Here is a 26,165-nt window from a genome sequence, read left to right as displayed (position 1 = left end):
CAGAGCTCCCTGGATGACAAAAGAGATAGAGAGTAAGATGAAGTGGACAAAAGGGGCGTGTGACAGATATTGGGTTGATAACACAAGTGAGAACCAGGCTGAATATAGAAAGTTCAGAGGGGAAGTTAAAAAGGAAATAAGAGGGGCAAGGAAAGAGTATGAGAATAGACTGGTGGCCAACATAAAAGGGAATCCAAAAGTCTTCTGTAGGCATGTAAACAGTAACTGGGTAGTAAGAGGAGGGATGGAGCTGATTAGAGACCAAAAAGGATATCTACTCGTGGAGGCAGAGGACGTGGCCAAGGTACTAAATGAGTACTTTGAATCTATCTTTACGAAGGAAGAAGATGCTGCCAGAGTCTCAGTAAAGGAAGATGTAGTTGAGATACTGGATGGGCTAAAAATTGATAAAGAGGAGGTACTGGAAAGGCTAGCTGTACTTAAAGTAGATAAGTCACCTGGTCCGGACAGGATGCATCCTAGGTTGCTGAGGGAAGTAAGGATGGAAATTGCGGAGGTACTGGCCATAATCTTCCAAACATCCTTTGATACGGGGATGGTGCCGGAGGACTGGAGAATTGCAAATGTTACACCCTTGTTCAAAAAAGGGTGTAAGGGTAAACCCAGCAACTACAGGCCAGTCAGTTTATCCTCAGTGGTGGGAAAACTTTTAGAAACGATCATCCAGGACAGAATTAACAGTCACTTGGACGAGTGTGGATTGATTAGGCAAAGCAAGCACGGAATTGTTAAAAGCAAATTGTGTTTAACTAACTTGATAGAGTTTTTTGATGAGGCAACAGAGAGGATAGATGAGGGCAATGCAGTTGATGTGGTGAATATAGCGTTTGATAAAGTGCCACATAATAGGCTTGTCATCAAGATTGAAGCCCATGGAATCAAGGGGGCAGTAGCAGCATGGATACAAAATTGGCTAAGTAACATGAAACAGAGAGTAGTGGTGAACAGTTGTTTTTTGGACTGGAGGGAGATGTACAGTTACCCAGGGGTCGGTACTAGGACCACTGGTTTTCTTGACATATATTAATGACTTGGACTTAGGTGTACGGGGCACAATTTCCAAATTTGCAGATGACATAAAACTTGGAAGTGTAGTGAACAGTGAGGAGGATAGTGATAGACTTCAAGAGGATATAGACAGGCTGGTGGCATGGGCGGACACGTGGCAGATGAAATTTAACACAGAAAAATGCGAGATGATACATTTCGGTAGGAAGAATAAGGAGAGGCAATATAAACTAAAGGGCACAATTCTAAAAGGAACAGAGAGATCTGGTGATGTATGGACACAAATCGTTGAAGGTGGCAGGGCAGGTTGAGAAAGCGGTTAAGAAAGCATATGGGATCCTGGGCTTTATAAATAGAGGCATAGAGTACAAAAGCAAGGAAGTCATGAAACACTGGTTTGGCCACAACTGGAATATTGTGTCCAGTTCTGGGCACTGCACTTTAGGAAAGATGTGAAGGCCTCAGAGAGAGTGCAGAAGAGATTTACTAGAATGAGTCCAGGGATGAGGGACTTTAGTTACGTGGATAGACTGGAGAAGCTGGGGTTGTTCTCCTTGGAACAGAGAAGGTTGCGAGATTTGATAGAGGTATTCAAAATCATGAAGAGTCTAGATAGTGTAGATAGAGAGAAACTGTTCCCATTGGCGGAAGGGCCAAGAACCAGAGGACATAGATTTAAGGTGTTTGGTAAAAGAACCAAAGGAGATATGAGGAAAAAACGCAGCGAGTGGTTGTGATCTGGAATGCACTACCTGAGGTGATGGTGGAGGCAGATTCAATCATGGCTTTCAAAAGGGAACTGGATAAGTACTTGAAAGGAAATAATTTGCAGGGCTACGGGAATATGTCAGGGGAATGGGACTAGCTGGATTACTCTTGCACAGAACCGGCACAGACTCGATGGGCCGAATGGCCTCCTTCCTTGCTGTAACCTTTCTATGATTCTATGATAATGCGATCCAACAAATGAGTATCAACAACAACTATAAAAAAGCATGTATGTGCTTACCTTTGGTAAACTGTGAAGCCTTTCTTTTCCTATCTCTGGCATTTCTAAGTGGTGCTACCCCTGTGGCTTTAGCAAAGGTAGTAGCAGGCTACCACTACCTTGATCTGTCCTTTGAGGTGCTCGTGGCTGATGACCCCTGGGTGTTGAAGCCCATGAGGACGCTGTTAATGACTGCTCCACCTGCATTCGTGCAGGGGCAGAATGCGCCAGTGGGAGAAGAGGCAGAATGTTGACAGGGGGCAACTTGAGTGATGTGAATACACTTTGAGAAGAGTGCGCACTTTCCTGTCCCTTATCATGATCCTCCCTCCCCTGGGCCAGCGGCACATCACTTCTGCTCTCTGTGGGAGAGCAGGTTGGAGGAGATCAGCGATGCCTTGTCAGCCCACATCTAATCTATCTGGAAGCCAGTAGAAATATTGGCGGTCATAGCTTGCATGGCCTCCATCTAGGACTGCAGGGACTGCTTCCATAGCGGCAGCCAGTATCTCAATGGAATATTGTATGGTTGAAAAGCTCTGCGACATCACTCCACAAATGTTAGAGCTGGACTCCTCCATCCTCTGTGCCATTGTGGAGAATGTGCCAGGCAGGAATGCCAGTGCTTTGCACAGTTCTGCTGAGTCTCTAGCATTCTCATTTTAATTGATGTCCCCCCCAAGGTTCAACATCTCTGTCCAGCTGACCAGAGCTGGGGAGAGGATGGCACCCTCCGCTGCGGGCTCTCGTCAGCTGTCCCTGCCACCACTCTCTAATCATGCTGACTTATGCCGTGACAATCACTAGCTGACATCCCACCTAACTGTCTAACAGGCCCTACCTATGTGCTCCTAGCTGCACTGGTGCCTGCAACGCACGCTTCCTGCGACGGTGGGCCTTCAGCAGGAATGAGTTCCTCTGAGGAGTCTATGTCCTTTACAGGCAGGGACTCCTGTTCTTCATGTGATGGCCCTGGGGGAGAGAAGACAAGTCACGAAACTTTACAAATGTTGAAATACACATGATTAAAGTGATCATAGTTGATAAATTGCTGAAGTCAACACAAATGACTTTGTCTTGAAGGAGATGTAGGTCTAAGAGATTAATGCTGTCACCTGCTCCAATGGACAACCAATCTTCCCATCTCCGATGCTTAGGGAGGCAGAGATGCCGCTTATTTCTGGAGCCTCCTTCTCCGCCAGGTAAAGTACTACGATATGAGGGGTACGGCCTCCGGTCCTTATCCTCTCCCTGGCATTCTGCGCTCTCTTCTTCTGCAAGGGTGGCACAACAGACTTTCTGCTCCTCCCAACTCCACAAAAGGGACAGTTTAAAAAAAACTTTCCCTAGCATTTCTACTGGTCCCTTTAAGGGCCACTGTAAAACTTGAAAAATTTGTTGGCGCTTTATACATTGTACCCATTTTAAGCCTAAAAGATGGTTGAAATGCATACCAATTTCTACCCAGTGTGTCCAAATAACTTTTGCAGAATGTGCCCCATGCCATGTCAGGACATCGGATCAGGCACACTATATAAGAGTCTCACAATCTCAACCCAGCTCAGCTGAGTCATTCTCAAACGATCCATCCCACTTCCTTGTTAGTCTTTCTCAAAGTTCCTTTTGATTGAATTCTGGCTTTGTCATGCTAAATCAGTTTGTCTTTCAAGGTTATTTCTAAAAAGCTTTTAGGGTCATCACTTTTAGTGGATTATTGCTGTTCACAACTAAGCAACAAAACTATAACAAGCAAATACAAAGCACAACTATATTAGGCGATACAAAATACAACTGCATTGGGTGATAAAAAACATGAAACATGAAATAGAATTCAGTTATACAAGCTCAAACTTGGAAAATGGGTTATATTCACAGTGGAGTCAGGGCAGCGGATAGAAGTCCCACCTTGAGCCTCCTCCGATGATGAAATGATGAGTAAAATCTGGGCTATTACCTTGGATTTCATTGTATGATTTCTTTGATGAGTATGAAATCACCAAAGATGTTTGTATGGAATAAAAATAATTTTAAGCTTTCTCTACAATTTTAAATGTGCTGCTGATGAGAGAGAATCCATTTCAGCAAGCCCTCTTAACTGAGCTGTCAATAAATGCTACTTTCCACTTTGTGAAATTAACTGAAAAAATGGTGGGGCAATGATGCTGCTTATCTCATCGGAATTCTCAAGGTCATAAAACATATAGATGCCTGGGCTGGGAGCATATTTAGCGGTAGAGTACTTACTGCTCGTCTCCATTTTAACCATGCAGTTTTGTGAGTCAGCTAAGGTGCCCTCCAGAGGCAGGCAGGGGCCTCATGAATACATGTAAATCAGGGTCTTATGATGCAATGATGTACACCATAGGGCTGCTGAAGCAAAGGGTTGGGTATCTTGACAAGTCTTGAGGCTCCCTACAATATGCCCCATAAAGAGTCACCCTCATCATAGTGGTGTGTTGCACCTCGCACAATCTTGTCACACAGAGCAGTCTGCACTTGGAGGAGGCAGAGCAACAATAGCAGTCCTTGTTGGACGATGAAGACCAGAGTGAAGGCAAGGAAGCCGAAAAAGAGGAGGGCCACATCAACAATCTTGCATTAAGAGATGTAAGGGATAAGTTAATTACTCAGCAATTCTGTTGACCTGCTCATTCCTCTGCCCTGAAAAGTTACATAGAGACCCTCTGCATTAACAGTCCTTGTTACATTTGTCACCACTCCCTTAATTCTGCATTAAAGAACATTGAAACCATTCAGCCAACTTCTACATCAATTACGTATCTGCTGATTAATACTGCTGGACACAAGGTTGGAGATATTGTCTGTGTACCAGGAATGAAAGTTCTAGATGCAGAGTTTTTTGCTTATACATTTATTAGAGGAAATTATACTCACAGGCAATACACATGATGAGGCAAAGGCTGTGGGAGACCTCACGTTCAGAGTGATCAACCCCGGGGACTACCTAACTTCGCGTTACCATGGTCTCACTTTTATCCTCAGCTAAAAGGCCATTACATCATGTCCTGCATTCCGGGAACTTTACCCTTGATTTACACTAACTTACATCAGCTCATCATTCCACAGATTTAATATCGGTGGATGAAAGTTCCATAATGGGTCTCAGGACATAACATAAAACTGTCTTAACTCCTTACATGTACAGAAAAGGTAAACACATATTCATCAAACAGATAGGTTTATCTACCAGAAAGACAGAACAATGCAAATAACAAAACAGCTATCTTTACGACTCTTCTGCTGGCCATGGAGGGGCCCTGGAGATTTGGGCTGATTTTTTAGACATTTTACGGAATGCTGTTGCCAGCAGATTCTGGAAAAGCTGTTTGTTACAAAATGGAGTCTTTAACATAAAATTGATTCTTTAATACAGTCTTTCCAACTATTGTTCCTAACAATACAACCAATGCTGCTATGAAACCACATTGCAGACCAAAGTGCTAAATATAATAAAGGTGATGAAGAGGTGATTGTGTTTGGAATTAGAAAGAGAGGTGTTGCAGTGTGTCTTTGTGATTGTATGATGAAGGATGTGATGGAGGGGAGGGAATTGTTGAGACGAAGGAGAGGGGGTTAACATGGCCCAGGGGAACACCTGGTGCAGGACAGACCCTGACTAGTCCTCGTGCAGGAAAACAGGTTTACCCATATAAATATAATAAATATAAATCATATACCATGAATCTCCATTATGCATACTTTACATATGACAGAGAATAAGTCACTAGCATGTTATGTACTAATTTTTTACAGAATTTTATTTTGCACTTTTTTGGATCAGTGCCTCACACGGTCTCATTAAATGTATAGAAATTGCTTATTATATAATAAGAGATGGTGGGGTAGATTTTAACCATCAGGCAGTCGACCGGGGGAGACGCCATCTGCCACCCGATAGCTCTGATGGGAGGTTTGGTTCATTTTGAGGGTCGGGTCCATTACCACATGGCAGGGGGTGGGGGGGTGGTGCGGGTTGTGGGTGCCAAATTGACACCTGCTACAGCTCACCTGCTCCACACAGGGGCAGTATCGGGCAGCTTGTAGGCCGGCCTGGCTGGCAGTAAAATGTGCTGGAGAGGAACTGCTGTTCACAGAGGGTAGGGAAATCCGGTGTGTCTGCAACCAACGTAATTTATGTGGAGTCCAAAGGAGCGCTCCTGCTCTTTCTGGTCATAGAAAAATAGTTTAAAGCTTTCTCTTTTGGTTCTTTTTCGACAAGGACCGCCAAGTGAAACCTGTGCATGGTGCATGGTCCATCCGGTTGTGTCTCAAACTAGTAATCAGGGTATTATTGAACAATGGGAGGCCTTCAAGGAGCAGATGGTTCAGGTACAGAGTAGACACATTCCCACGAGGGAGAGAGGAAGGGCATCCAAAGCGAGAGCTACCTGAATGACTAAAGATGTAGAGATTAAAATGAAACAGAAAAAGGAGGCTTATGATAAATGTATGATTCATAATATAGTAGAGAACCAAGCTGAATACAGAAAGTACATAGGAGATCTAAAAAAGGAAATAATAGAGGGGCAGAGAGAGCATGAAAATAGATTAGCAGCTTTCATAAAAAGGAACCCGAAAGTCTTTTATAAACATATAAATAGTAAAAAGGAAGTCAAAGGAAGGGTAGGGCTGATTAGGGACAAAAAAAGGAGTTCATCTTGTGGAGGCAGAGGGTATGGTATAAGAACATAAGAAATAGGAGCAGGAGTAGGCCATACTGCCCCTTGAGCCTGCTCCGCGATTCAGTAAGATCATGGCTGATCTTCGACCTCAGCTCCACTTTCCCGCCTGATCCCCATATCCCTTGATTCCCTGAGAGTCCAAAAATCTATCGTAGAATCATAGAAATTTACAGCACAAAAGGAGGCCATTTGGCCCATTGTGTCTGTGCCAGCTGAAAAATAGCTATCTAGCCTAATTCCAATTTCCAGCAATTCAAGTGCATATCCAAGTACTTTTTAAATGCAATGAAGGTTTCTGCCTCTACCACCCTTTCAGGCAGTGAGTTCCAGACCCTCACCACCCTCTGGGTGAAAAAACTTCTCCTCAGCTCCCCTCTAATCCTTCTACCAATTACTTGAAATCTATGCCCCCTGCTTATTGACCTCTCTGCTAAGGGAAATAGATCCTTCCTATCCACTTTATCTAGGCCCCTCAAAATTTTATACACCTCAATTAAATCTCCCCTCAGCCACCTCTGTTCCAAAGAAAACTCCAGCCTATCCAATCTTTCCTCATAGCTAAAATTCTCCAGTCATGGCAACATCCTCTTAAATCTCCTCTGTGCCCTCTCTAGTGCAAACACATCTTTCCTGTAATGTGGTGACCAGAACTGTACACAGTACTCTAGCTGTGGCCTAATATGTGTTTTATATAGTTCTAGCATAACCTCCCTGATCTTATATTCTGTGCCTCGGCTAATAAAGGAAAGTATCCCGTATGCCTTCTTAACCGTCTTATCTACCTGTCCTGCTACCTTCAGGAGATCTATTGATATGCACTCCAAGGTTCCTCTGTTCCTCTACACCTCTCAGTATCCTCCCATTTATTGTGTATTCCCTTGTCTTATTTGCCCTTCCCAAATGCATTACCTCACGCTTCCCCAGATTGAATTCCATTTGCCACTTTTCTGCTCACCTGACCAGTCCATTGATATCTTCCTGCAGGCAAGGAAAAGGCAAGGGACCTCATATTGAGCTCTGCAGATCTTCACTGGAAACAGCCTTCCAGTCACATAAACAACCGTCAACCATTACCCTTTGCTTTCTGCCACTCAGCCAATTTTTAAATCCAACTTGCCACTTTCCCTTGGATCCCATCGGCTTTTACTTTCTTGACCAGTCTGCCATTTGGGACCTTGTCAAAAGCCTTGCTAAAATCCAAGTTGACTACATCAAATGCACTACCCTCATCAATCCTCCTTGTTACAGCCTCAAAAAAATCAATCAAGTTAGTCAGACACGATCTTCCCTTATCAAATCCATTCTGACTGTCCTTGATTAACCTGTGGCTTTATAAATGACGATTAATACTGTCCCTCAGAATTATTTCCAATAATTTGCCCACCACCGAGATTAGACTGACTGGCCTGTAATCCCTTATCCCTTTTAAACAATGGTATAACATTACCAGTCCTCCAATCCTCCAGCACCATGCCTGTAGCCAGAGAGGATTGGAAAATGATGATCAGAGCCTCTGCTATTTCCTCCCTTGCTTCTGTTAACAGCCTGGGGGATACATTTCATCCAGGCCCTGGTGATTTATCTACTTTTAAAGATGCTAATCCCCTTAATACTTCCTCCCTCACTATGTTTACCCCATCCAATATTTCACAAAACTACAAAATGTCTGCATCGTCCCCCTCTTTTGTGAACAGACGCAAAAGTACTCATTAAGAACAATACCCACATCTTCCGCCTCCACACACAGATTACCTTTTTGGTCTCTAATAGGCCCTCATTTTTCCTTAATTATCCTCTTGCTGTGGATGTATTTATAAAACATCTTTGGGTTTTCCTTGATTTTACTTGCCAATATTTTTTCATGCCCTCACTTTGCTTTCCTAATTTCCTTTTTAATTTCACCCCTGCAGTTTCTATACTCCTTTAGGCTTTCTGCAGTATTGAGCTCTCGGTGTCTGACTTAAGCTTCCCTTTTTTGCCATATCTTACCGTATATGCTCCTTGACATCCGGGGGCTTTAGATTTGGGAGTCCCACCCTTTTTCTTTGTGGGAACATATTTGCTCTGAACCCTCACTGTCTCCTCCTTGAATGCCTCTCATTGGTCTGACACTGATTTACCTTCAAGTAGCTGTTTCCAGTCCACTTTTGCCAAATCACATCTCAGCTTTGTAAAATTGGTCTTTCCCCAATTGAGAACTTTTACTCCTGTTCTATCTTTGTCCTTTTCCATAACTATGCTAAATCTAACTGAATTATGATCACTACCACCAAAATGCTCTCCCACTGATACTCCTTCCACCTGCCCAGCTTCATTCCCTAAAACTAAGTGCCGAACTGCCCCCTATCTTGTTGGGCTTGCTACGTACTGGCTAAAATAGTTCTCCTGGATACATTTTAAGAATTTCTGCACCCTCTATACCTTTTACACTGATTCTATCCTAGTTAATATTAGGGTAGCTGAAATCCCCTACTATTACTGCCCTATTGTTTTTGCACTTCTCAGAAATTTGCCGACATGTTTGCTCTTCTATCTCCCTCTGACTATTTGGGGGTCTATAGTATACTCCAAGCAATGTGATTGCCCCATTTTTGTTCTTCTGTTCTGTGGCCTCATTTGATGATCCTTCTAACATATCATTCCTCCTCACAGCTGTAATTGTTTCTTTAACTAATATTACCACTCCCCCTCCTTTTTTATCCCCCTCTCTATCTTGTCTGAAAACCCTGTAACCAGGAATGCTACTGCCATCTACTCAGCCTTGAATAACTGATCATCCACAGCCCTCTGGGGTAGAGAATTCCAAAGATTCACAACCATCTGAGTGAAGAAATTCCTCCTTGTTTCAGTCCTAAATGGTCGACCCCTTATCCTGTGATTATGCCCCCTAGTTCTTTAGTCTCCAGCCAGGAGAAACAGCTTCACTGCATCTACCCTGTCAAGCCCTCTCAAAATCTTATATGTTTCAATGAGATATTCTTCTAAACTCCAGTGAGTATAGGCCCATTTTACTCAATCTCTCCTCATAGGACAACCCTCTCATCCCAGGAATCAATCTAATGAACCTTTGTTGCACCGCCTCTAAGAAAGGAGACCAAAACTGTATAATGTACTCCAAATGTGGTCTCATCAAAGCCCTGTACAATTGTAGCAAGACTTCCTTACTCTTGTACTCCAACCCCCTTGCAATAAAGGCCAGCATACCATTTGCCTTCTTAATTGCTTGCTGTATCTGCATTTTAACTTTCGTGTACAAGGACACCCAAATCCCTCTGAACACCAACATTTAATAGTTTCTCACCATTTAAAAAAATTCTGTTTTTCTATTCTTCCTACCAAAGTGAATAACCTCACATTTCCCCATTATACTCCACTTGCCACCTTCTTGCCCGCTCACCTAACCTGTCTATATCCCTTTGCAGACTCTTTGTGTCCTCCTCACAGCTTACTAAATGACTGAGGTACGAAATGAATACTTTGCATCGGTCTTCATTAGAGAAGAGATTGCTGCCAATGTAGCGGTAAAGGAGGAGATAGTAGCGATATTGGATAGGATAAAAATAGATAAAAAGGAGATACTTGAAAGGTTGGCAGTACTCAAAATAGAAAAGGCACCTGGTCCAGATGGGATGTACCCTAGATTACTGAGGGAAGTAAGGGTGGAAATTGCGGAGGCTCTGCCAATCCTCCTTAGATATGGGAGTGGTGCCAGAGGACTGGAAATGTTACACCCTTGTTCAATAAAGGGGAGAGGGATAAACTCGACAATTACAGACCAGTCAGCCTAATGTCAGTGGTGGCAAAACTTTTAGAGACAATGGGCATGATTTTCACTTGGAGCTGGGTACCCCGCGCGTCCGTTGATATCCGAGTGGTGCACCTGGTAGCAAATTGAGTGCGTCGCAATCTGCGATCTCAACTCGATTCAGTATTTGTGCTTCCGGGTTTCCCAGGTGCCAGGCAGCCAGATTGACAGGCTGGCTGCCTGTTAGGAGTGAAAGGAGCTGCAAATCAGAGCGGGGACGGGAGGGAGAGAGAGATTATCGGCCTTGGAAAAAATTGGAGGAGGGGAAGGTGGGTGGGATGTGGAAGACATCAGGGGAGACAGCCAGCATCGGGGCGCGGTGGGTCAGCTAGCATCGGGGATCGTTGGGGTCAGCCAACATAGGGGATCGGTGGGGTCAGCTAACATCGGGGATCGGGGTATCAGCCAGTATCGGAGATCGGGGAGGTCAGCCAGCGTCAGGGATCGGGGGGGGGGGGTGGTGGTGTCAGCCAGTATCGGGGATCTGGGGGGGGTCAGCCAGTATCAGAGATCAGGGGAGTCAGCCAACATCGGGGTCGGGGGGTTGTGGTCCACTATTGGGGGGGTTCAGCATTGTTGGTGGGGGGGGGGGGGGGGTGGGGGCGGCCGATCGTGGGGTTCCTGTTGGCCAGGTGAGCTTGTTGGGCCTGGATGAAGTACTCCAGCTCCTCCGGGCCCACAAGCAGTGCAATAAAAGGCACTCGCCTCATGGATCCCAGAAGCAAAAACCTGAACAGGTAAGGTTAAATTCATTTTACTTTTATAATCCACAAAATATTAAGTACCTCAACAACTTAAGTGGGGGTGGGACTTCCTGGTGTCTGTTGTGCACATGCAAACCTGTCTGGGGTAGATGCAGAAGTGAGCGCGTTGGAGCCGAGATGTGGTCCCACTCCCACCCGCCCTCAACCCACCCGTTCTTGGGGGTTAAAATTACCCCCAATAATCCGAGAAAATTAATTAGAATCATAGAAGTTTACAACATGGAAAAAGGCCCTTCGGCCCAACATGTCCATGTCGCCCAGTTTATACCACTAAGCTAGTCCCAATTGCCTGCACTTGGCCCATATCCCTCGATACCCATCTTACCCATGTAACTGTCCAAATGCTTTTTAAAAGACAAAATTGTACCCGCCTCTACTACTGCCTCTGGCAGCTCGTTCCAGACACTCACCACCCTTTGAGTGAAAAAATTGTCCCTCTGGTCCCTTTTGTATCTCTCCCCTCTCACCTTAAATCTATGCCCCCTCGTTATAGACTCCCCTACCTTTGGGAAAAGATTTTGACTATCGACCTTATCTATGCCCCTCATTATTTTATAGACTTCTATAAGATCACCCCGAAACCTCCTACTCTCCAGGGAAAAAAGTCTCAGCCTATCCAACCTCTCCCTATAAGTCAAACCATCAAGTCCCGGTAGCATCCGAGTAAATCTTTTCTGCACTCTTTCTAGCTTAATAATATCCTTTCTATAATAGGGTGACCAGAACTGTACACAGTATTCCAAGTGTGGCCTAACTAATGTCTTGTACAACTTCAACAAGACATCCCAACTCCTGTATTCAATGTTCTGACCAATGAAACCAAGCATGCTGAATGCCTTCTTCACCACCCTATCCACCTGTGACTCCACTTTCAAGGAGCTATGAACCTGTACTCCTAGATCTCTTTGTTCTATAACTCTCCCCAACGCCCTACCATTAACGGAGTAGGTCCTGGCCCGATTTGATCTACCAAAATGCATCACCTCACATTTATCTAAATTAAACTCCATCTGCCATTCATCGGCCCACTGGCCCAATTTATCAAGATCCCGTTGCAATCCTAGATAACCTTCTTCACTGTCCACAATGCCACCAATCTTGGTGTCATCTGCAAACTTACTAACCATGCCTCCTAAATTCTCATCCAAATCATTAATATAAATAACAAATAACAGCGGACCCAGCACCGATCCCTGAGGCACACCGCTGGTCACAGGCCTCCAGTTTGAAAAACAACCCTCTACAACCACCCTCTGTCTTCTGTCGTCAATCCAATGTTGTATCCAATTGGCTACCTCACCTTGGATCCCGTGAGTTTTAACCTTATGTAACAACCTACCATGCGGTACCTTGTCAAAGGCTTTGCTAAAGTCCATGTAGACCACGTCTACTGCACAGCCCTCATCTATCTTCTTGGTTACCCCTTCAAAAAACTCAATCAAATTTGTGAGACATGATTTTCCTCTCACAAAACCATGCTGACTGTTCCTAATCAGTCCCTGCCTCTCCAAATGCCTGTAGATCCTGTCTCTCAGAATACCCTCTAACAACTTACCCACTACAGATGTCAGGCTCACCGGTCTGTAGTTCCCAGGCTTTTCCCTGCCGCCCTTCTTAAACAAAGGCACAACGTTTGCTACACTCCAATCTTCAGGCACCTCCCCTGTAGCTGTCATTGATTCAAATATCTCTGCTAGGGGACCCGCAATTTCCTCCCTAACCTCCCATAACGTTACGGGACACATTTCATCAGGTCCCGGAGATTTATCTACCTTGATGCGCGTTAAGACTTCCAGCACCTCCCTCTCTGTAATATGTACACTCCTCAAGACATCACTATTTATTTCCCCAAGTTTCCTAACATCCATGCCTTTCTCAACCGTAAATACCGATGCGAAATAGTCATTTAGGATCTCACCCATCTCTTGTGGTTCTGCACATAGATGACCTTGTTGATCCTTAAGTGGCCCTACTCTCTCCCTAGTTACTGTTTTGCCTTTTATGTATTTGTAGAAGCTCTTTGGATTCACCTTTGCCTTATCTGCCAAAGCAATCTCATATCCCCTTTTTGCCCTCCTGATTTCTCTCTTAACTCTACTCAGGCAATCTCTGTACTCTTCAAGGGATCCACTTGATCCCAGCTGCCTATGCATGTCATATGCGTCCTTCTTCTTTCTGACTGGGGCCTCAATCTCCCAAGTCATCCAAGGTTCCCTACTTCTATCAGCCTTGCCCTTCACTTTATAAGGAATGTGCTTACCCTGAACCCTGGTTAACACACTTTTGAAAGCCTCCCACTTACCAGACGTCCCTTTGCCTGCCAACAGACTCTCCCAATCAACTTCTGAAAGTTCCTGTCTAATACCATCAAAATTGGCCTTTCCCCAATTTAGAATTTTAACTTCTGGGCCAGACCTATCATTCTCCATAGCTATCCTAAAACTAATGGAATTATGATCACTGGTCCCAAAGTGATCCCTCACTAACACTTCTGTCACCTGCCCTTCCTTATTTCCCAAGAGGAGGTCAAGTTTTGCCCCCTCTCTAGTCGGGCCATCCACATACTGAATGAGAAATTCCTCCTGAATACACTCAACAAATTTCTCTCCATCCAAGCCCCGAATGCTATGGCTGTCCCAGTCAATGTTAGGAAAGTTAAAGTCCCCTACTATTACCACTTGGCACTTGGAAAAGTATGTTCTAATAAATGAAAGTCAGCACAGATTTGTTAAAGGAAAATCATGTTTGAGTAACTTGATTGAGTTCTTTGATGAAGTAACGGAAAGAGTTGATGAGGATAGTGCAGTTAATGTTGTGTACATGGACTTTCAAAAGGCATTTGATAAAGTACCGCATAATAGACGTGTTAGTAAAATTAAAGCCCATGGGATTAAAGGGACAGTAGCTGCGTGGATACAAAATTGGCTGAGGTACAGAAAGCAGAGCGTGGTGGTGAACGGTTGTTTTTCAGACTAGAAGGAAGTATACAGTAGTGTTCCCCGGCAGTCGGTATGAGGACTTTTGGAAATATGCAATTATTAATGCTACCAAGAGTTGTTAATCCTTCTTAATAATAACTTCCACAATGAAGTTTTCAGATGATACAAAAATTGTGTGGTTGATAGTGAGGAGGAAAGCTGTAGACTGCAGGAAGATATCAATAGACTGGTCAGATGGGTAGAAAAGTGGCAAATAGAATTCAATCCAGAGAAGTGTGAGGTAATGCATTTTGGGAGGGCAAACAAGGCAAGGGAATACACAATAAATGGGAGGATACAGAGAGGTGTGGAGGAACAGAGGGACCTTGGAGTGCATGTCCACAGATCCCTGAAGGTAGCAGGACAAGTAAGTAAGGTGGTTAAAAAGGCATACGAAATACTTTCCTTTATTAGCCGAGGCATAGAATATAAGAGCAGGGAGGTTATGCTGGAACTGTATAAGACATTGGTCAAGCCACAGCTTGAGTAATGCATACAGTTCTGGCCACCACATTACAGGAAAGAAGTGATTGCACTAGAGAGGGTACAATGAAGATTTATGAGGATGTTGCCAGAGCTGGAGAATTTTAGCTATGAGAATAGGATGGATAGGCTGGGGTTGTTTTCTTTGGAACAAAGGCTGACGGGAGGTTTAATTGAGGTATATAAAATTACGTCAGGACTAGATAGAGTGCATAGGGAGCACCTATTTCCCTTAGCAGAGGGGTCAATAACGAGGGACATAGATTTAAAATAATTGGTAGAAGGAGTAGGTGGGAGCTGACGAGAAATTTTTTCAACCAGAGGGTGGTGGGGGTCTGGAACTCACTGCCTGAAAGGGTTCTTGAGGCAGAAACCCTCAACTCATTTAAAAAATACTTGGATATACACTTTAAGTGCCGTAACCTGTAACAGGGTAACAGACCAAGTGCTGGAAAGTGGGATTAAGTTGGATAGGTCTTTTTGGGCCGGCACAGACACGATGGGCCGAATGACCTCCTTCTGTGCCGTAACTTTCTATGATTCAGGCCCAAGTGGCACCGAACATGCAAGCTTTATTATAGACCCAAAAACAACATTCTAATGCGGTTATACCAAACATGTATTCATATAACAACATTCTGATACAGTGAAACCAAATAAACAAGGATGATACAACCTGTCCCTTGGTAATTTCAAGCTGATCAGGCCTGATATCACAGGGTGTGTGGGCCTCCATCGCCCCAGAAGCTGCTTCTAACTGTAATGGGATAGCACCTCAGTTTATATATCTTTCTGAAGCATATTTGCTTCTGGTAGCTTAACGACATTAGTCCCATAATGTCATCTGTCCCGAACATCTCCCCCAAGGGTGCACATTGTTCCAGACATCTTTATCCATTCCATGGTGTTCACTGCAGAAAATGCTGGAGAAGGCAAATCAGGCAGCATCTGTGGAGAAAGAAACAGAGTTAATGGGCCCGATGTTACCAGGGCTGCGGGTTCTCGGCGGGGGGGCTATCGGGCGCGTGGGTAACGCGCCTGGCGAAATCAGTCAGCTCCTCGCGCGATCGGAGCATAATTGGATTCACTTACCTTCTCCTCCGGGTTCCCCACTGCTGATCTGCGCGTCGGGTGGGCTGCGCATGCGCAGTAAGATCTGTCAGTTGGAAGAGCTCTATTTAAAGGGGCAGTCTTCCACTGACAGATGCTGCAACAAATAGAAAAAATTACAGCATGGAGCAGCCCAGGGGGAAGGCTGCTCCCAGGTTTCCCTGCCTCACTCCAGGTATCAATACACGGGGTGAGGAGGAGAGGGAGGACAGAGATCTTCCCCCCGGCGGGCGGGAGGAATCGGCCTGCCTCTGCCACCAAGAAGGCCTGGCTCGAGGTGGCAGAGGAGGTCACCTGCACCACCAACATATCGCGCACCTGCATACAATGCAGGAGGCGCTCCATTGACCTCAGTAGGTCAGCCGAAGTTAGTACACTTACTCTTTCCCCAACACTCCGTCTGCCACATCACCGCCCCCACCCCACATCTCCTTCGGCACTGCCAACACTACTCTGTCACATCACCCCTCATACCCACTCAAACCTCATCCTCATCTTACCTGCACCTACTCACCTCGCCAGTACTCATCCCGCCACTATCACTCACCAATCCTCATACAATCTCATGGCTCTATCTCATATTCACCCTCTCGTGCATCTCTTTCACGGTCAGCCTCACTCAACCTGCCACTACCCGTGCTGCAGCCACAGGGCATGCATCATATATGTGCAGTCGACAGCGTAAGGCAAACGTGTCGTGAGCATGAAAGGGATGCACAAGGGTGTTTGAGGGTTTGTCATGGTTGTTACTTACATTGAATTTCTAACCAACACATCACATATTATATTGGCACCACTACTGCCGTGTCTTCGCGAATCTTGTCTGGTTTGTGCAATAATGCCCTTTCCTGAGGATCACTATGAAGACCCACAACTGATGACACCCATTGTGTCACTGCAGAGTGGGTGTAGGTGTATTTGCAGGGCTTTTTTGTGCAGACGGCTGAGAGACGTCGGCGATGTCCCCGGTTGCACCCTGGAAGGATGCGGAGGAGAAGTTGTTGAGGGCAGTGGTGACTTTGACAGCGACAGGTAAGAAGATGGTGCTCGGGCCAGCCGGGAGCAGCTTGGCATGAAGGAGGCTGCAGATGTCCACGACTACATGTCGAGTGACTCTGAGCCTCCGTGTGCACTGCTGCTCAGAGAGGTCCAGGAAGCTGAGACTTGGTCTGTGGACCCTGTAGCGAGGGTAGTGCCCTCTGTGACGCATCTCTCTCTGCGGTAGCCCTCCCTCCTGCTGTACAGGTGGATGTGCCACAGCGCTCTGTTGTGGAGCTACACGTGTCAGAGGTGGACGGCGTGGATGGTGAGGCTGGTGATGCTGTTCGCCCTCCGAGGAGGTCATGACTGCAGCTACGGCGGCCCCCATCCGGAAGATGTACATCTGAGGGGGTCCGCAAGGTCGGTTCATGTCTATGGACCCAGGGGTAAGTGTGCAAGTTGGTGACTTTGATTGTCAGGAGGAGGGTGGTGGAGGCCAAACTTTGTCCCAAGTGACAGAGTGGCCTCCTGCATTGAGTGAGGGTCTCCCCCCCCCCCCCACTGTCAAATGGACCTTCGCAGCTGCCACAGGCTGACAGCTGCAACAGGTCCATTTGAACTGGGAGTTTTTCCCCCAGTGTGGGAAACAGTCCCAGTTTGCTTTAAAATCCCACCCCTCCTCACATAATCCCTTAATCAGGTCAGTTAATGACCTGAACAAGCAAAATAAATACGTTCAAGTGGCATCCCGCTGGCTTTAATTGCCTGCGGGATTCCCACCAGCGGGGGCTGCGCGCGCACGCCGGCGCGTCAGTGGGGAACCCAGAAGTGCGCGGGTTTGAGGTGGGCTCCGGTCCCGCTCCGGGATTTCCTGATTTTTGGGGCCCCCCCGCCAGGAACGCACCCAATAGCAGGTGCTAAAATGCTGCCCAATGTTTCAGGTGGAAGACCTTTTGTCAGAACTGGAAGATGTTAAAAGAGTTAAAGTTTTTATGCAAATACAGAGCTAGGGAAAGGGGAGGGGAGGAAAGAACAAAAGGGAAGGTCTGTGATAGGGTAGAGGACAAGGGTGATTAAATGACAAAAAGAATGATGGTGCAAGGCAAGGAAGGTGGTAATGGGACAAGTAAAGAAAGAAAAGATTGGTCAGGAGTAGCTGTAAATGGCAGTAGCAGAAGCACTACCAGCACTTGCTGTGCGAAAAAATGGGAGCAGTGGTCATGATCTGAAGTTACTGAAATCAATGTTGAGTCCGGAAGGTTGTAAAGTGCTTAAATGAAAGATGAGGTTCTGTTGCTCGAGCTTACGTTGAGCTTCATTGGAACACTGTAAGAGGCTGAGGACAGAGAGGTCAGAGTGGAAGTGGGACGGGGAATTAAAATGGCAAGCGATCGGCAGGTCAGAGTCAGACTTGTGGACTGAGTGGAGGTATTTAGCAAAGCGGTCACCCAATCTGCATTTGGTCTCCCCAATGTAGAGGAGACCGCATTGTGTGTTATACTAACTTGAAAAAATTACAAGTAGACCGCTGTTTCACCTAGAAGGAGTGTTTGGGACCCTGGACGGTGGGAAGGGAGGGGGTGAAGGGGCAGGTGTTGCATCTCCTGCACTCGCAAGGGAAAGTGCCGAGTGGAGGGTGCTGGGGGTGATGGAAGAGTGGACCAGGGTGTTGTGGAGGGAGCGGTCCTTTCAGAATGCTGAAAGGGGAGGGTAGGGGAAGATGTGTTTGGTGGTGGGATCGCGCTGGAGGTGGCAAAAATGACGGAGGATAATACTTTGTATGTGGAGGCTAGTGGGGTGGAAGGTACATACGAACATACGAATTAAGAGCAGGAGTCGGTCACTCGGCCCCTCGAGCCTGCTCCGCCATTTGATAAGATCATGGCTGATCTGATTGTGACCTCAACCCGACTTTTCCCGTCTACCTACTATAAACTTTGACTCCCTTGTTAATCAGGAATCTATCGAACTCAGCCTTAAAATATTCAATGATACTGCCTCCACCGCTCTCTGGGGAAGGGAGTTCCACAGACTCATGACCCTCTGAGAGAAAAAATTTCTCCTCATCTCCGTCTTAAATGAGAGACCCCTTATTTTTAAACTGTGACCCCCTAGTTCTAGTCTCTCCCACAAGGGGAAACATCCTCTCAGCATCTACCCTTTCTAGTCCTCTCAGGATCTTATATGTTTCAATAAGATCACCTCTCAATCTTCTAAACTCCAGTGTATACGGGCCCCACTTGTCCAACCTTTCCTCATAAGATAACCCCCTCATCCCAGGAATCAGTCGAGTGAACCTTCTCTGAATCGCCTCCAAAGCAATTATGTCCTTTCATAAATAAAGAGACCTAAACTGCACACAGTATTCTAGATGTGGTCTCACCAATGCCCTGTACAACTGAAGCAAAACATCTCTACTTTTATATTCCATTCCCCTTGCAATAAATGACAACATTCCATTTGCCTTCCTAATCACTTGCTATACCCGCATACTAATTTTTTGTGATTCATGTAGTAGGACACCCAGATCCCACTGTACTTCAGTGTTATGCAATTTCTTTCCATTTAAATAACATACTGCTTTTCTATTCCTCCTGCCAATGTGGACAAGTTCATATTTTCCCACATTATACTCCATCTGCCAAATTTTTGCCCACTTATTTAACTTATCAATATCCCTTTGCAGACTCCTTATGTCCTCTTCACAACTTACTTTCCTACCTACCTTTGTGTCGTCAGCAAATTTAGCAACCTTACATTCGGTCCCTTCATCCAAGTTATTGATATAGATTGTAATTAGTTGAGGCCCAAGCACTTATCCCTGTGGCACTCCACTCGTTACATCTTGCCAACCTGAAAATGACCCATTTATGCCTACTGTCAGTCCTGTTAGTCAACCAATCTTTTATGCATGCTAATATGTTACCCCCGACACCATGAGCCCTTATTTTGTGTCGTCGCCTTTGATGTGGCACCTTGTCAAAAGCCTTCTGTAAATCCAAGTACACCACATACACAGGATCCCCTTTAATCCACGTTGCTTTTTTTTTATTCGTTCATGGGATGTGAGCATCACTGGCGATGCCAGCATTTATTGCCCATCCCTAATTGCCCTTGAAAAGGTGGTGGTGAGCCGCCTTCTTGAACCACTGCAGTCCATGCGGTGAAGGTTCTCTCACAGTGCTGTTAGGAAGGGAGTTCCAGGATTTTGACCCAGCGGCGATGAGGGAACGGCGATATATTTCCAAGTTGGGATGGTGTGTGATTTGGAGGGGAACGTGCAGGTGGTGTTGTTCCCATGTGCCTGCTGCCCTTGTCCTTCTAGGTGGTAGAGGTTGCGGGTTTGGAAGGTGCTGTCGAAGAAGCCTTGTCGAGTTGTTGCAGTGCATCCCGTGGATGGTACACGCTGTAGCCACAGTGCGCCAGTGGTGAAGGGAGTGAATGTTTTGGGTGGTAGATGGGGTGCCAGTCATGCGAGCTGCTTTGTCCTGGATGGTGTCGAGCTTCTTGAGTGTTGTTGGAGCTGCACTCATCCAGGCAAGTGGAGAGTATTCCATCACACTCCTGACTTGTGACTTGTAGATGGTGAAAAGGCTTTGGGGAGTCAGGAGGTGAGTCACTCGCCGCAGAATCCCCAGCCTCTGACCTGCTCTTGTAGCCACAGTATTTATATGGCTGGTCCAGTTAACTTTCTGGTCAATGGTGACCCCCAGGATGTTGATGGTGGGGGATTGGGCGATGGTAATGCCGTTGAATGTCAAGGGGAGGTGGTTAGACTCTCTTGTTGGAGATGGCCATTGCCTGGCACTTGCCTGGTGCGAATGTTACTTGCCACTCATCAGCCCAAGCCTGGATGTTGTCCAGGTCTTGTTACATGCGGGCACGGACTGCTTCATTATCTGAGGGGTTGCGAATGGAACTGAACACTGCAATCATCAGCGAACATCCCCACTTCTGACCTTATGATGGAGGGAATGTCATTGATGAAGCGGCTGAAGATGGTTGGGCCTAGGAGACTGCCCTGAGGAACTCCTGCAGCAATGTCCTGGAGCTGAGATGATTGGCCTCTAACAACCACTACCATCTTCCTTTGTGCTAGGTATGACTCCAGCCACTGGAGAGTTTTCTCCCTGATTCCCATTGACTTCAATTTTACTAGGGCTCCTTGGTGCCACACTCGGTTAAATGCTGCCTTGATGTCAACGGCAGTCACTCTCACCTCACCTCTGGAATTCAGCTCTTTTGTTCATGCTTGGACCAAGGCTGTAATGAGGTCGAGTGGTCCTGGCGGAACCCAAACTGAGCATCGGTGAGCAGGTTATTGGTAAGTAAGTGCCGCTTGATAGCACTGATAGCTTGACGACACCTTCCATCACTTTCCTGATGATTGAGAGTAGACTGATGGGGCGGTAATTGGCCGGATTGGATTTGTCCTTTTTGTGGACAGAACATACCTGGGCAATCTTCCACATTGTCGGGTAGATGCCATTGTGGTAGCTGTACTGGAACAGCTTGGCTAGAGGTGCGGCTAGTTCTGGAGCACAAGTCTTCAGCATTGCAGCCGGGATGTTGTCAGGGCCCAGAGCCTTTGCTGTATCCAGTGGACTCAGCCATTTCTTCATATCACGTGGAGTGAATCGAATTGTTACTTGCTCAAAGAATTCTAATAAATTAATCAAACACGATTTTCCCTTTCACAAAGCCATGTTGACTCTGCCTGATTGCATTGCGATTTTCTAAGTGCCCGGCTATAACCTCCTTAATAATAGATTCTAGCATTTTCCCTATGACAGATGTTAAGCTAACTGGCTTGTAGTTTCCTGCTTTCTGTCTCCCTCCTTTTTTGAATAGAGGAGTTACATTCGCTATTTTCCAACCTGTAGGGACCCTTCTAGAATCTAGGTAATTTTGGAAAATTAATACCAATGCATCTACGATCTCTGCGCCACTTCTTTTCAGACCTTAGGATGAAGCCCATCAGGACCTGAGGACTTATCAGCTTTTAGTTCAAATAATTTTTTCAAAACCCTTTCCCTGGTGTTTGTAAATGTTTTAAGTTCCTCCCTCCCTTTCACCTCTTGATTCACAATTATTTCTGGCGTGTTATTTGTATCCTCCACAGTGAAGATGGATGCAAAATATCTGATAAGGACAAGGGGTACCCTATCGAGGTTCTGGAAGGGAAGGGAAGCGGTGAGGGCAGAAGTGCGGGAAATAGGACGAACACTGTCGAGGGCCCTGTCACCTACAATGGAGGGGAATCCTCGGTTGAGCAGAAAGGAAGACATATTGAAAGCACTGGTGTGGAAGGTGGCATCATCAGAACAGATGCAATGGAGATGGAGAAACTGGGAGAAGGGAATAGGGTCCTTACAGGATGCGGGGTGGGAGGAAGGGTCATTTGGTAGTTGTGGGAGTCGGTGGGCCTATAATAAATATTGGCAGACAGCCTAACCCCAGAAATGGAGATAGAGAAGTCGACGAAGGGAAGGGATGGGTTGGAGATGGACCATGTGAAGGCGAGAGAAGAATGGAAATTAGAAGCAAAGTTGATGAAATTTTCCAGTTCTGACCGAGAGCAGGAAACAGCACCGATACAGTCATCAATGTATTGGAAAAAGAGGTGAGGGAGGGGACCCTAAAACACTAGTTAGGCCACAGATTGAGTACTGTGCACAGTTCTGTTCACCACATTACAGGAAGGATGTAATTGCACTAGAGAAGGTGCAGAGGAGATTGACGAGGATGTTGCCAAGACTGGAGAATTTTAGCTATGATGATAGATTGCATAGGCTGGGATTGTTTGCCTTGGAACAGAGGAGGCTGAGGGGTGATTTGATTGAGGTGTACAAAATTATGAGGGGCCTAGATAGAGTGAATAGGAAGGACCTATTTCCCTTAGCAGAGGAGTCAATAACCAGGGAGTATAGATTTAAAGTGATTGGTAGAAGGATTAGAGCAGAAATGAGGAAAAACTTTTTCACCCAGAGGATGGTGGGGGTCTGGAACTGGCTGCCTGAGAGGGTGTTCAAGGCAGAAATGCTCAACTCATTTAAAAAATACCTGGATGTGCACCTGAAGAGCCGTGACTTGCAGGGCTATGGACCAAATGCGGGAAAGTGGGATTAGGCTGGGTGGCTCGTTTCTCAGCAGGCGCAGACACAATGGGCCGAATGGCCTACTTCTGTGCCGTAAATTTTCTATGATTCTATGACCTGAGTCGGACCGGAACAAGGAATGTTCCACATATCCCACAAAAGGGCAGGCATAGCTGGGACCCATACGGGTTCCCATAGCGACAGGTTTTATTTGGAGGAAGTGAGTGGAGTCAAAGGAGAAGTTGTTTTGCTTTTGCTTTGGTGTTAACTGTTGTCCATTCTATCTATCTTATGGGGGAAGGACATGCCTATATCTTTCTGTGTATTTTGATTGTTCGGATGCAGACATTTAAGATGTCTCATCCTGTATATGCCAATCACGAAGGTTACCTAATTGACTGAACAAGCTCCTGCAATTAACATAACAGGATTAATCTATGTCCAGGTTCTGAGTCTTTGATTATGCCTTGGGACATTTTGTTATCTGTTTCTGACAATTGGCCTTCAATGTGTCTTGCGCTTCGTTTTTTAGCCAAGTGTCAGAAGCTTTGCGGGGTGGGATACATAATTATGATTTGGTCTAGAAATCGTATTTCTTACAAGGACCACTATGATTTTTGATATATAATAATGACCTGGACTTGGGTATAGAGGATATAATTTCAAAGTTTACAGATGACACAAAACTCAGAAATGTAGTGAACAATTTGGAGGATAGTCTGACTTCAGGACAGACTGGTGAAATGGGCAGATGAAATTTAATGCAGAGAAGTGTGAAGTGATACATTTTGGTAATAAAAATGAGGAGAGGCAATATAAACTAAACGGTACAATTTAAAAGGGAGTGTAGAAAAAGAGATACCTGGGGTGTTTGTACTCAAGTCTTTGAGGGTGACAGGACAAATTGAGAAGGCTGTTAAAAAAGTATATGGGATCCTAGGCTTTATTAACAGAGGCATAGAGTACAAAAGCAAGGAAGTTATGCTAAACCTTTATAAAACACTGGTTATACCTCAGCTGGAGTATTGTGTTCAATTCTGGGCAGCACACTTTAGGAAGGATGTCAAGGCCTTAGAGAGGGTTCAGAAGAGATCCACTAGAATGGTACCAGGGATGAGGGACTTCAGTTATGCGGAGAAGCTGAGGTTGTTCTCCTCAGAACAGAGAAGGTTAAGGGGAGATTTGATCGAGTTGTTCAAAATCATGAAGGGTTCTGATAGTGGCAGAAGGGTCGGTATCCAGAGGTCACAGATTTAAGGTGATTGGCAAAAGAACCAGAGGCGACATGAAGAAACATTTTTTTACGCAGCGAGTTGTAATGATCTCGAATGCACTGCATGAAAGGGTGGTGGAAACAGATTCAATAGTAACAAAAGGGAATTGGATAAATATTTGAAGGGAAAAAATTTAAAGGGCTATGGGGAAAGAGCAGGAGAGTGGAACTAATTGGATAGCTTTCAGAGCCAGCACTGGCACGATGGGTTGAATGGCCCCCTTCTGTACATCGTAGGACCCCAATTTGCAGATTAAAATGGCCTATGGCTGAATTTGGCAGGCGCCCAGTGGTAGGCCCTTTACAGGATGGCAATGGCCAAATCGGGAGTGGGGATGGGGCGGTAAGTTTTTCCTCACCACTTTAGGGTGCTACTGCCCTGTTTCTGCTTGGCAGACTCAGTCACACTCTCTCCCAATGAATTTTTCTGTTATCTAGTGAAAAATTATCTGATATTAATACAGGTCTTATGATGCAATTCAGTATTCCTACAGATCCTACATCATAAACCTAATATATTTTTCATAAAATGCCCTTTATCCTGTTGCACGGCATTAATTTCAGTTTCAAAGAAAGAAAGAATTTGCATTTATAAAGTGCCTTAGAACCAATGGATTACTTTCTGAAAAGCAGTCACTGTGTTACAAAAGCCAATAGTTTCATTTTCAAGACAATTCACTATCTTGTGTGTTTACCTCGATAAACCTAAAGCACTAAATTAGTCTTGGATGATATTAGTAATACCATCTGAATCCTTTGATTACTGCCTTGATCATTTAGAAGTATATGTTATCCTTTCTATATATGCAGACAATTCTGTGAACATTATATTATATTATGTTGTTTTAGGAAGGTCCTATGGTTTCAGGTATTGCACCTGCAGAAGCCAGCACCAGATTACAGATCTTTCAGGTAACTGTTAAGGATAATAGCAGTGTATGAACTAACTGTTAAAGGGCAATTAAGCAGCAGAAAAACTCATAATCCATTTTTTAAAAAATTGTTCTGCCGTATGTTCTTGCGTATCTGTTATTTTGCTACATTTTTACTGCTTAAGTTAGGAATAGTTTCCCTTTATTTCCAGTGTACTGGTGCCAGCTTTGCCTGAAGGTTGGAAGTCATTCTTAGAATCATTGATACTTACAGCACAGAAGGAGGCCATTCGGCCCATCATGCCCGTGCCAGCTCTTTGAAAGAGCTGTTCAATTTAGTCCCACAATCCAGCTTTTTCCCCATAACTCTGCAAATTAGTCCTCTTCAAATACAAGTCCAGTTGCTGACTATGTGGAAAATTGCCCGGGTATGTCCTGTCCACAAAAAGCAGGACAAATCCAGTCCGGCCAATTACCGCCCCATCAGCTTACTCTTAATAATCAGCAAAGTGATGGAAGTTTGTCATGGACAGTGCTACCAAACGGCACTTACTCACCAATAACCTGCTCATCATTGCTCAGCTTGAGTTCCGCCAGGATGACTCGGCTCCAGACCTCATTCCAGCCTTGGTCCAAACGTGGACAAAAGAGTTGAATTCCAGAGGTGAGGTGAGAGTGACTGCCCTTGACATCAAGGCAGCATTTGACCGAGTGTGGCACCAAGGAGCCCTAGTAAAATTGAAGTCAATGGGTCAGGGGGAAAGCTCTCCAGTGGCTGGAGTCATACCTAGCACAAAGGAAGATGGTAGTGGTTGTTGGAGGCCAATCATCTCAGCCCCAGGGCATTGCTGTAGGAGTTCCTCAGGGCAGTGTCCTTGGCCCAATCACCTTCAGCTGCTTCATCAATGACCTTCCCTCCATCATAAGGTCAGAAATGGGGATGTTTGCTGATGATTGCACAGTGTTCAGTTCCATTTGCAACCCCCCAAATAATGAAGCAGTCCGAGCCCGCATGCAGCAAGACCTGGATAACTTCCAGGCTTGGGCTGATAAGTGGCAAGTAATATTCGCGCCAGACAAG

The 26,165-nt window shown here is 45.4% G+C and overlaps 1 protein-coding gene across 1 annotated transcript in view; it reads left to right on the top strand.

Annotated features, from left to right (window-relative positions):
* LOC137322209 (dynein axonemal heavy chain 8-like) overlaps positions 1-26,165 on the top strand; it is a 1,675,662-nt gene that overhangs the window by 738,013 nt on the left and 911,484 nt on the right. The window contains exon 39 of the mRNA XM_067985325.1: positions 25,062-25,124. Coding sequence (XP_067841426.1) covers positions 25,062-25,124 — 63 coding nt within the window. The remainder of the gene's footprint in view (positions 1-25,061; positions 25,125-26,165) is intronic.

Source organism: Heptranchias perlo, chromosome 5, assembly GCF_035084215.1.
Source record: "Heptranchias perlo isolate sHepPer1 chromosome 5, sHepPer1.hap1, whole genome shotgun sequence".
NCBI classification, from domain to species: domain Eukaryota; kingdom Metazoa; phylum Chordata; class Chondrichthyes; order Hexanchiformes; family Hexanchidae; genus Heptranchias; species Heptranchias perlo.
The sequence above is the reverse complement of the archived record's forward strand: the minus strand, read 5'-3'. Positions and strand labels throughout refer to the sequence as shown.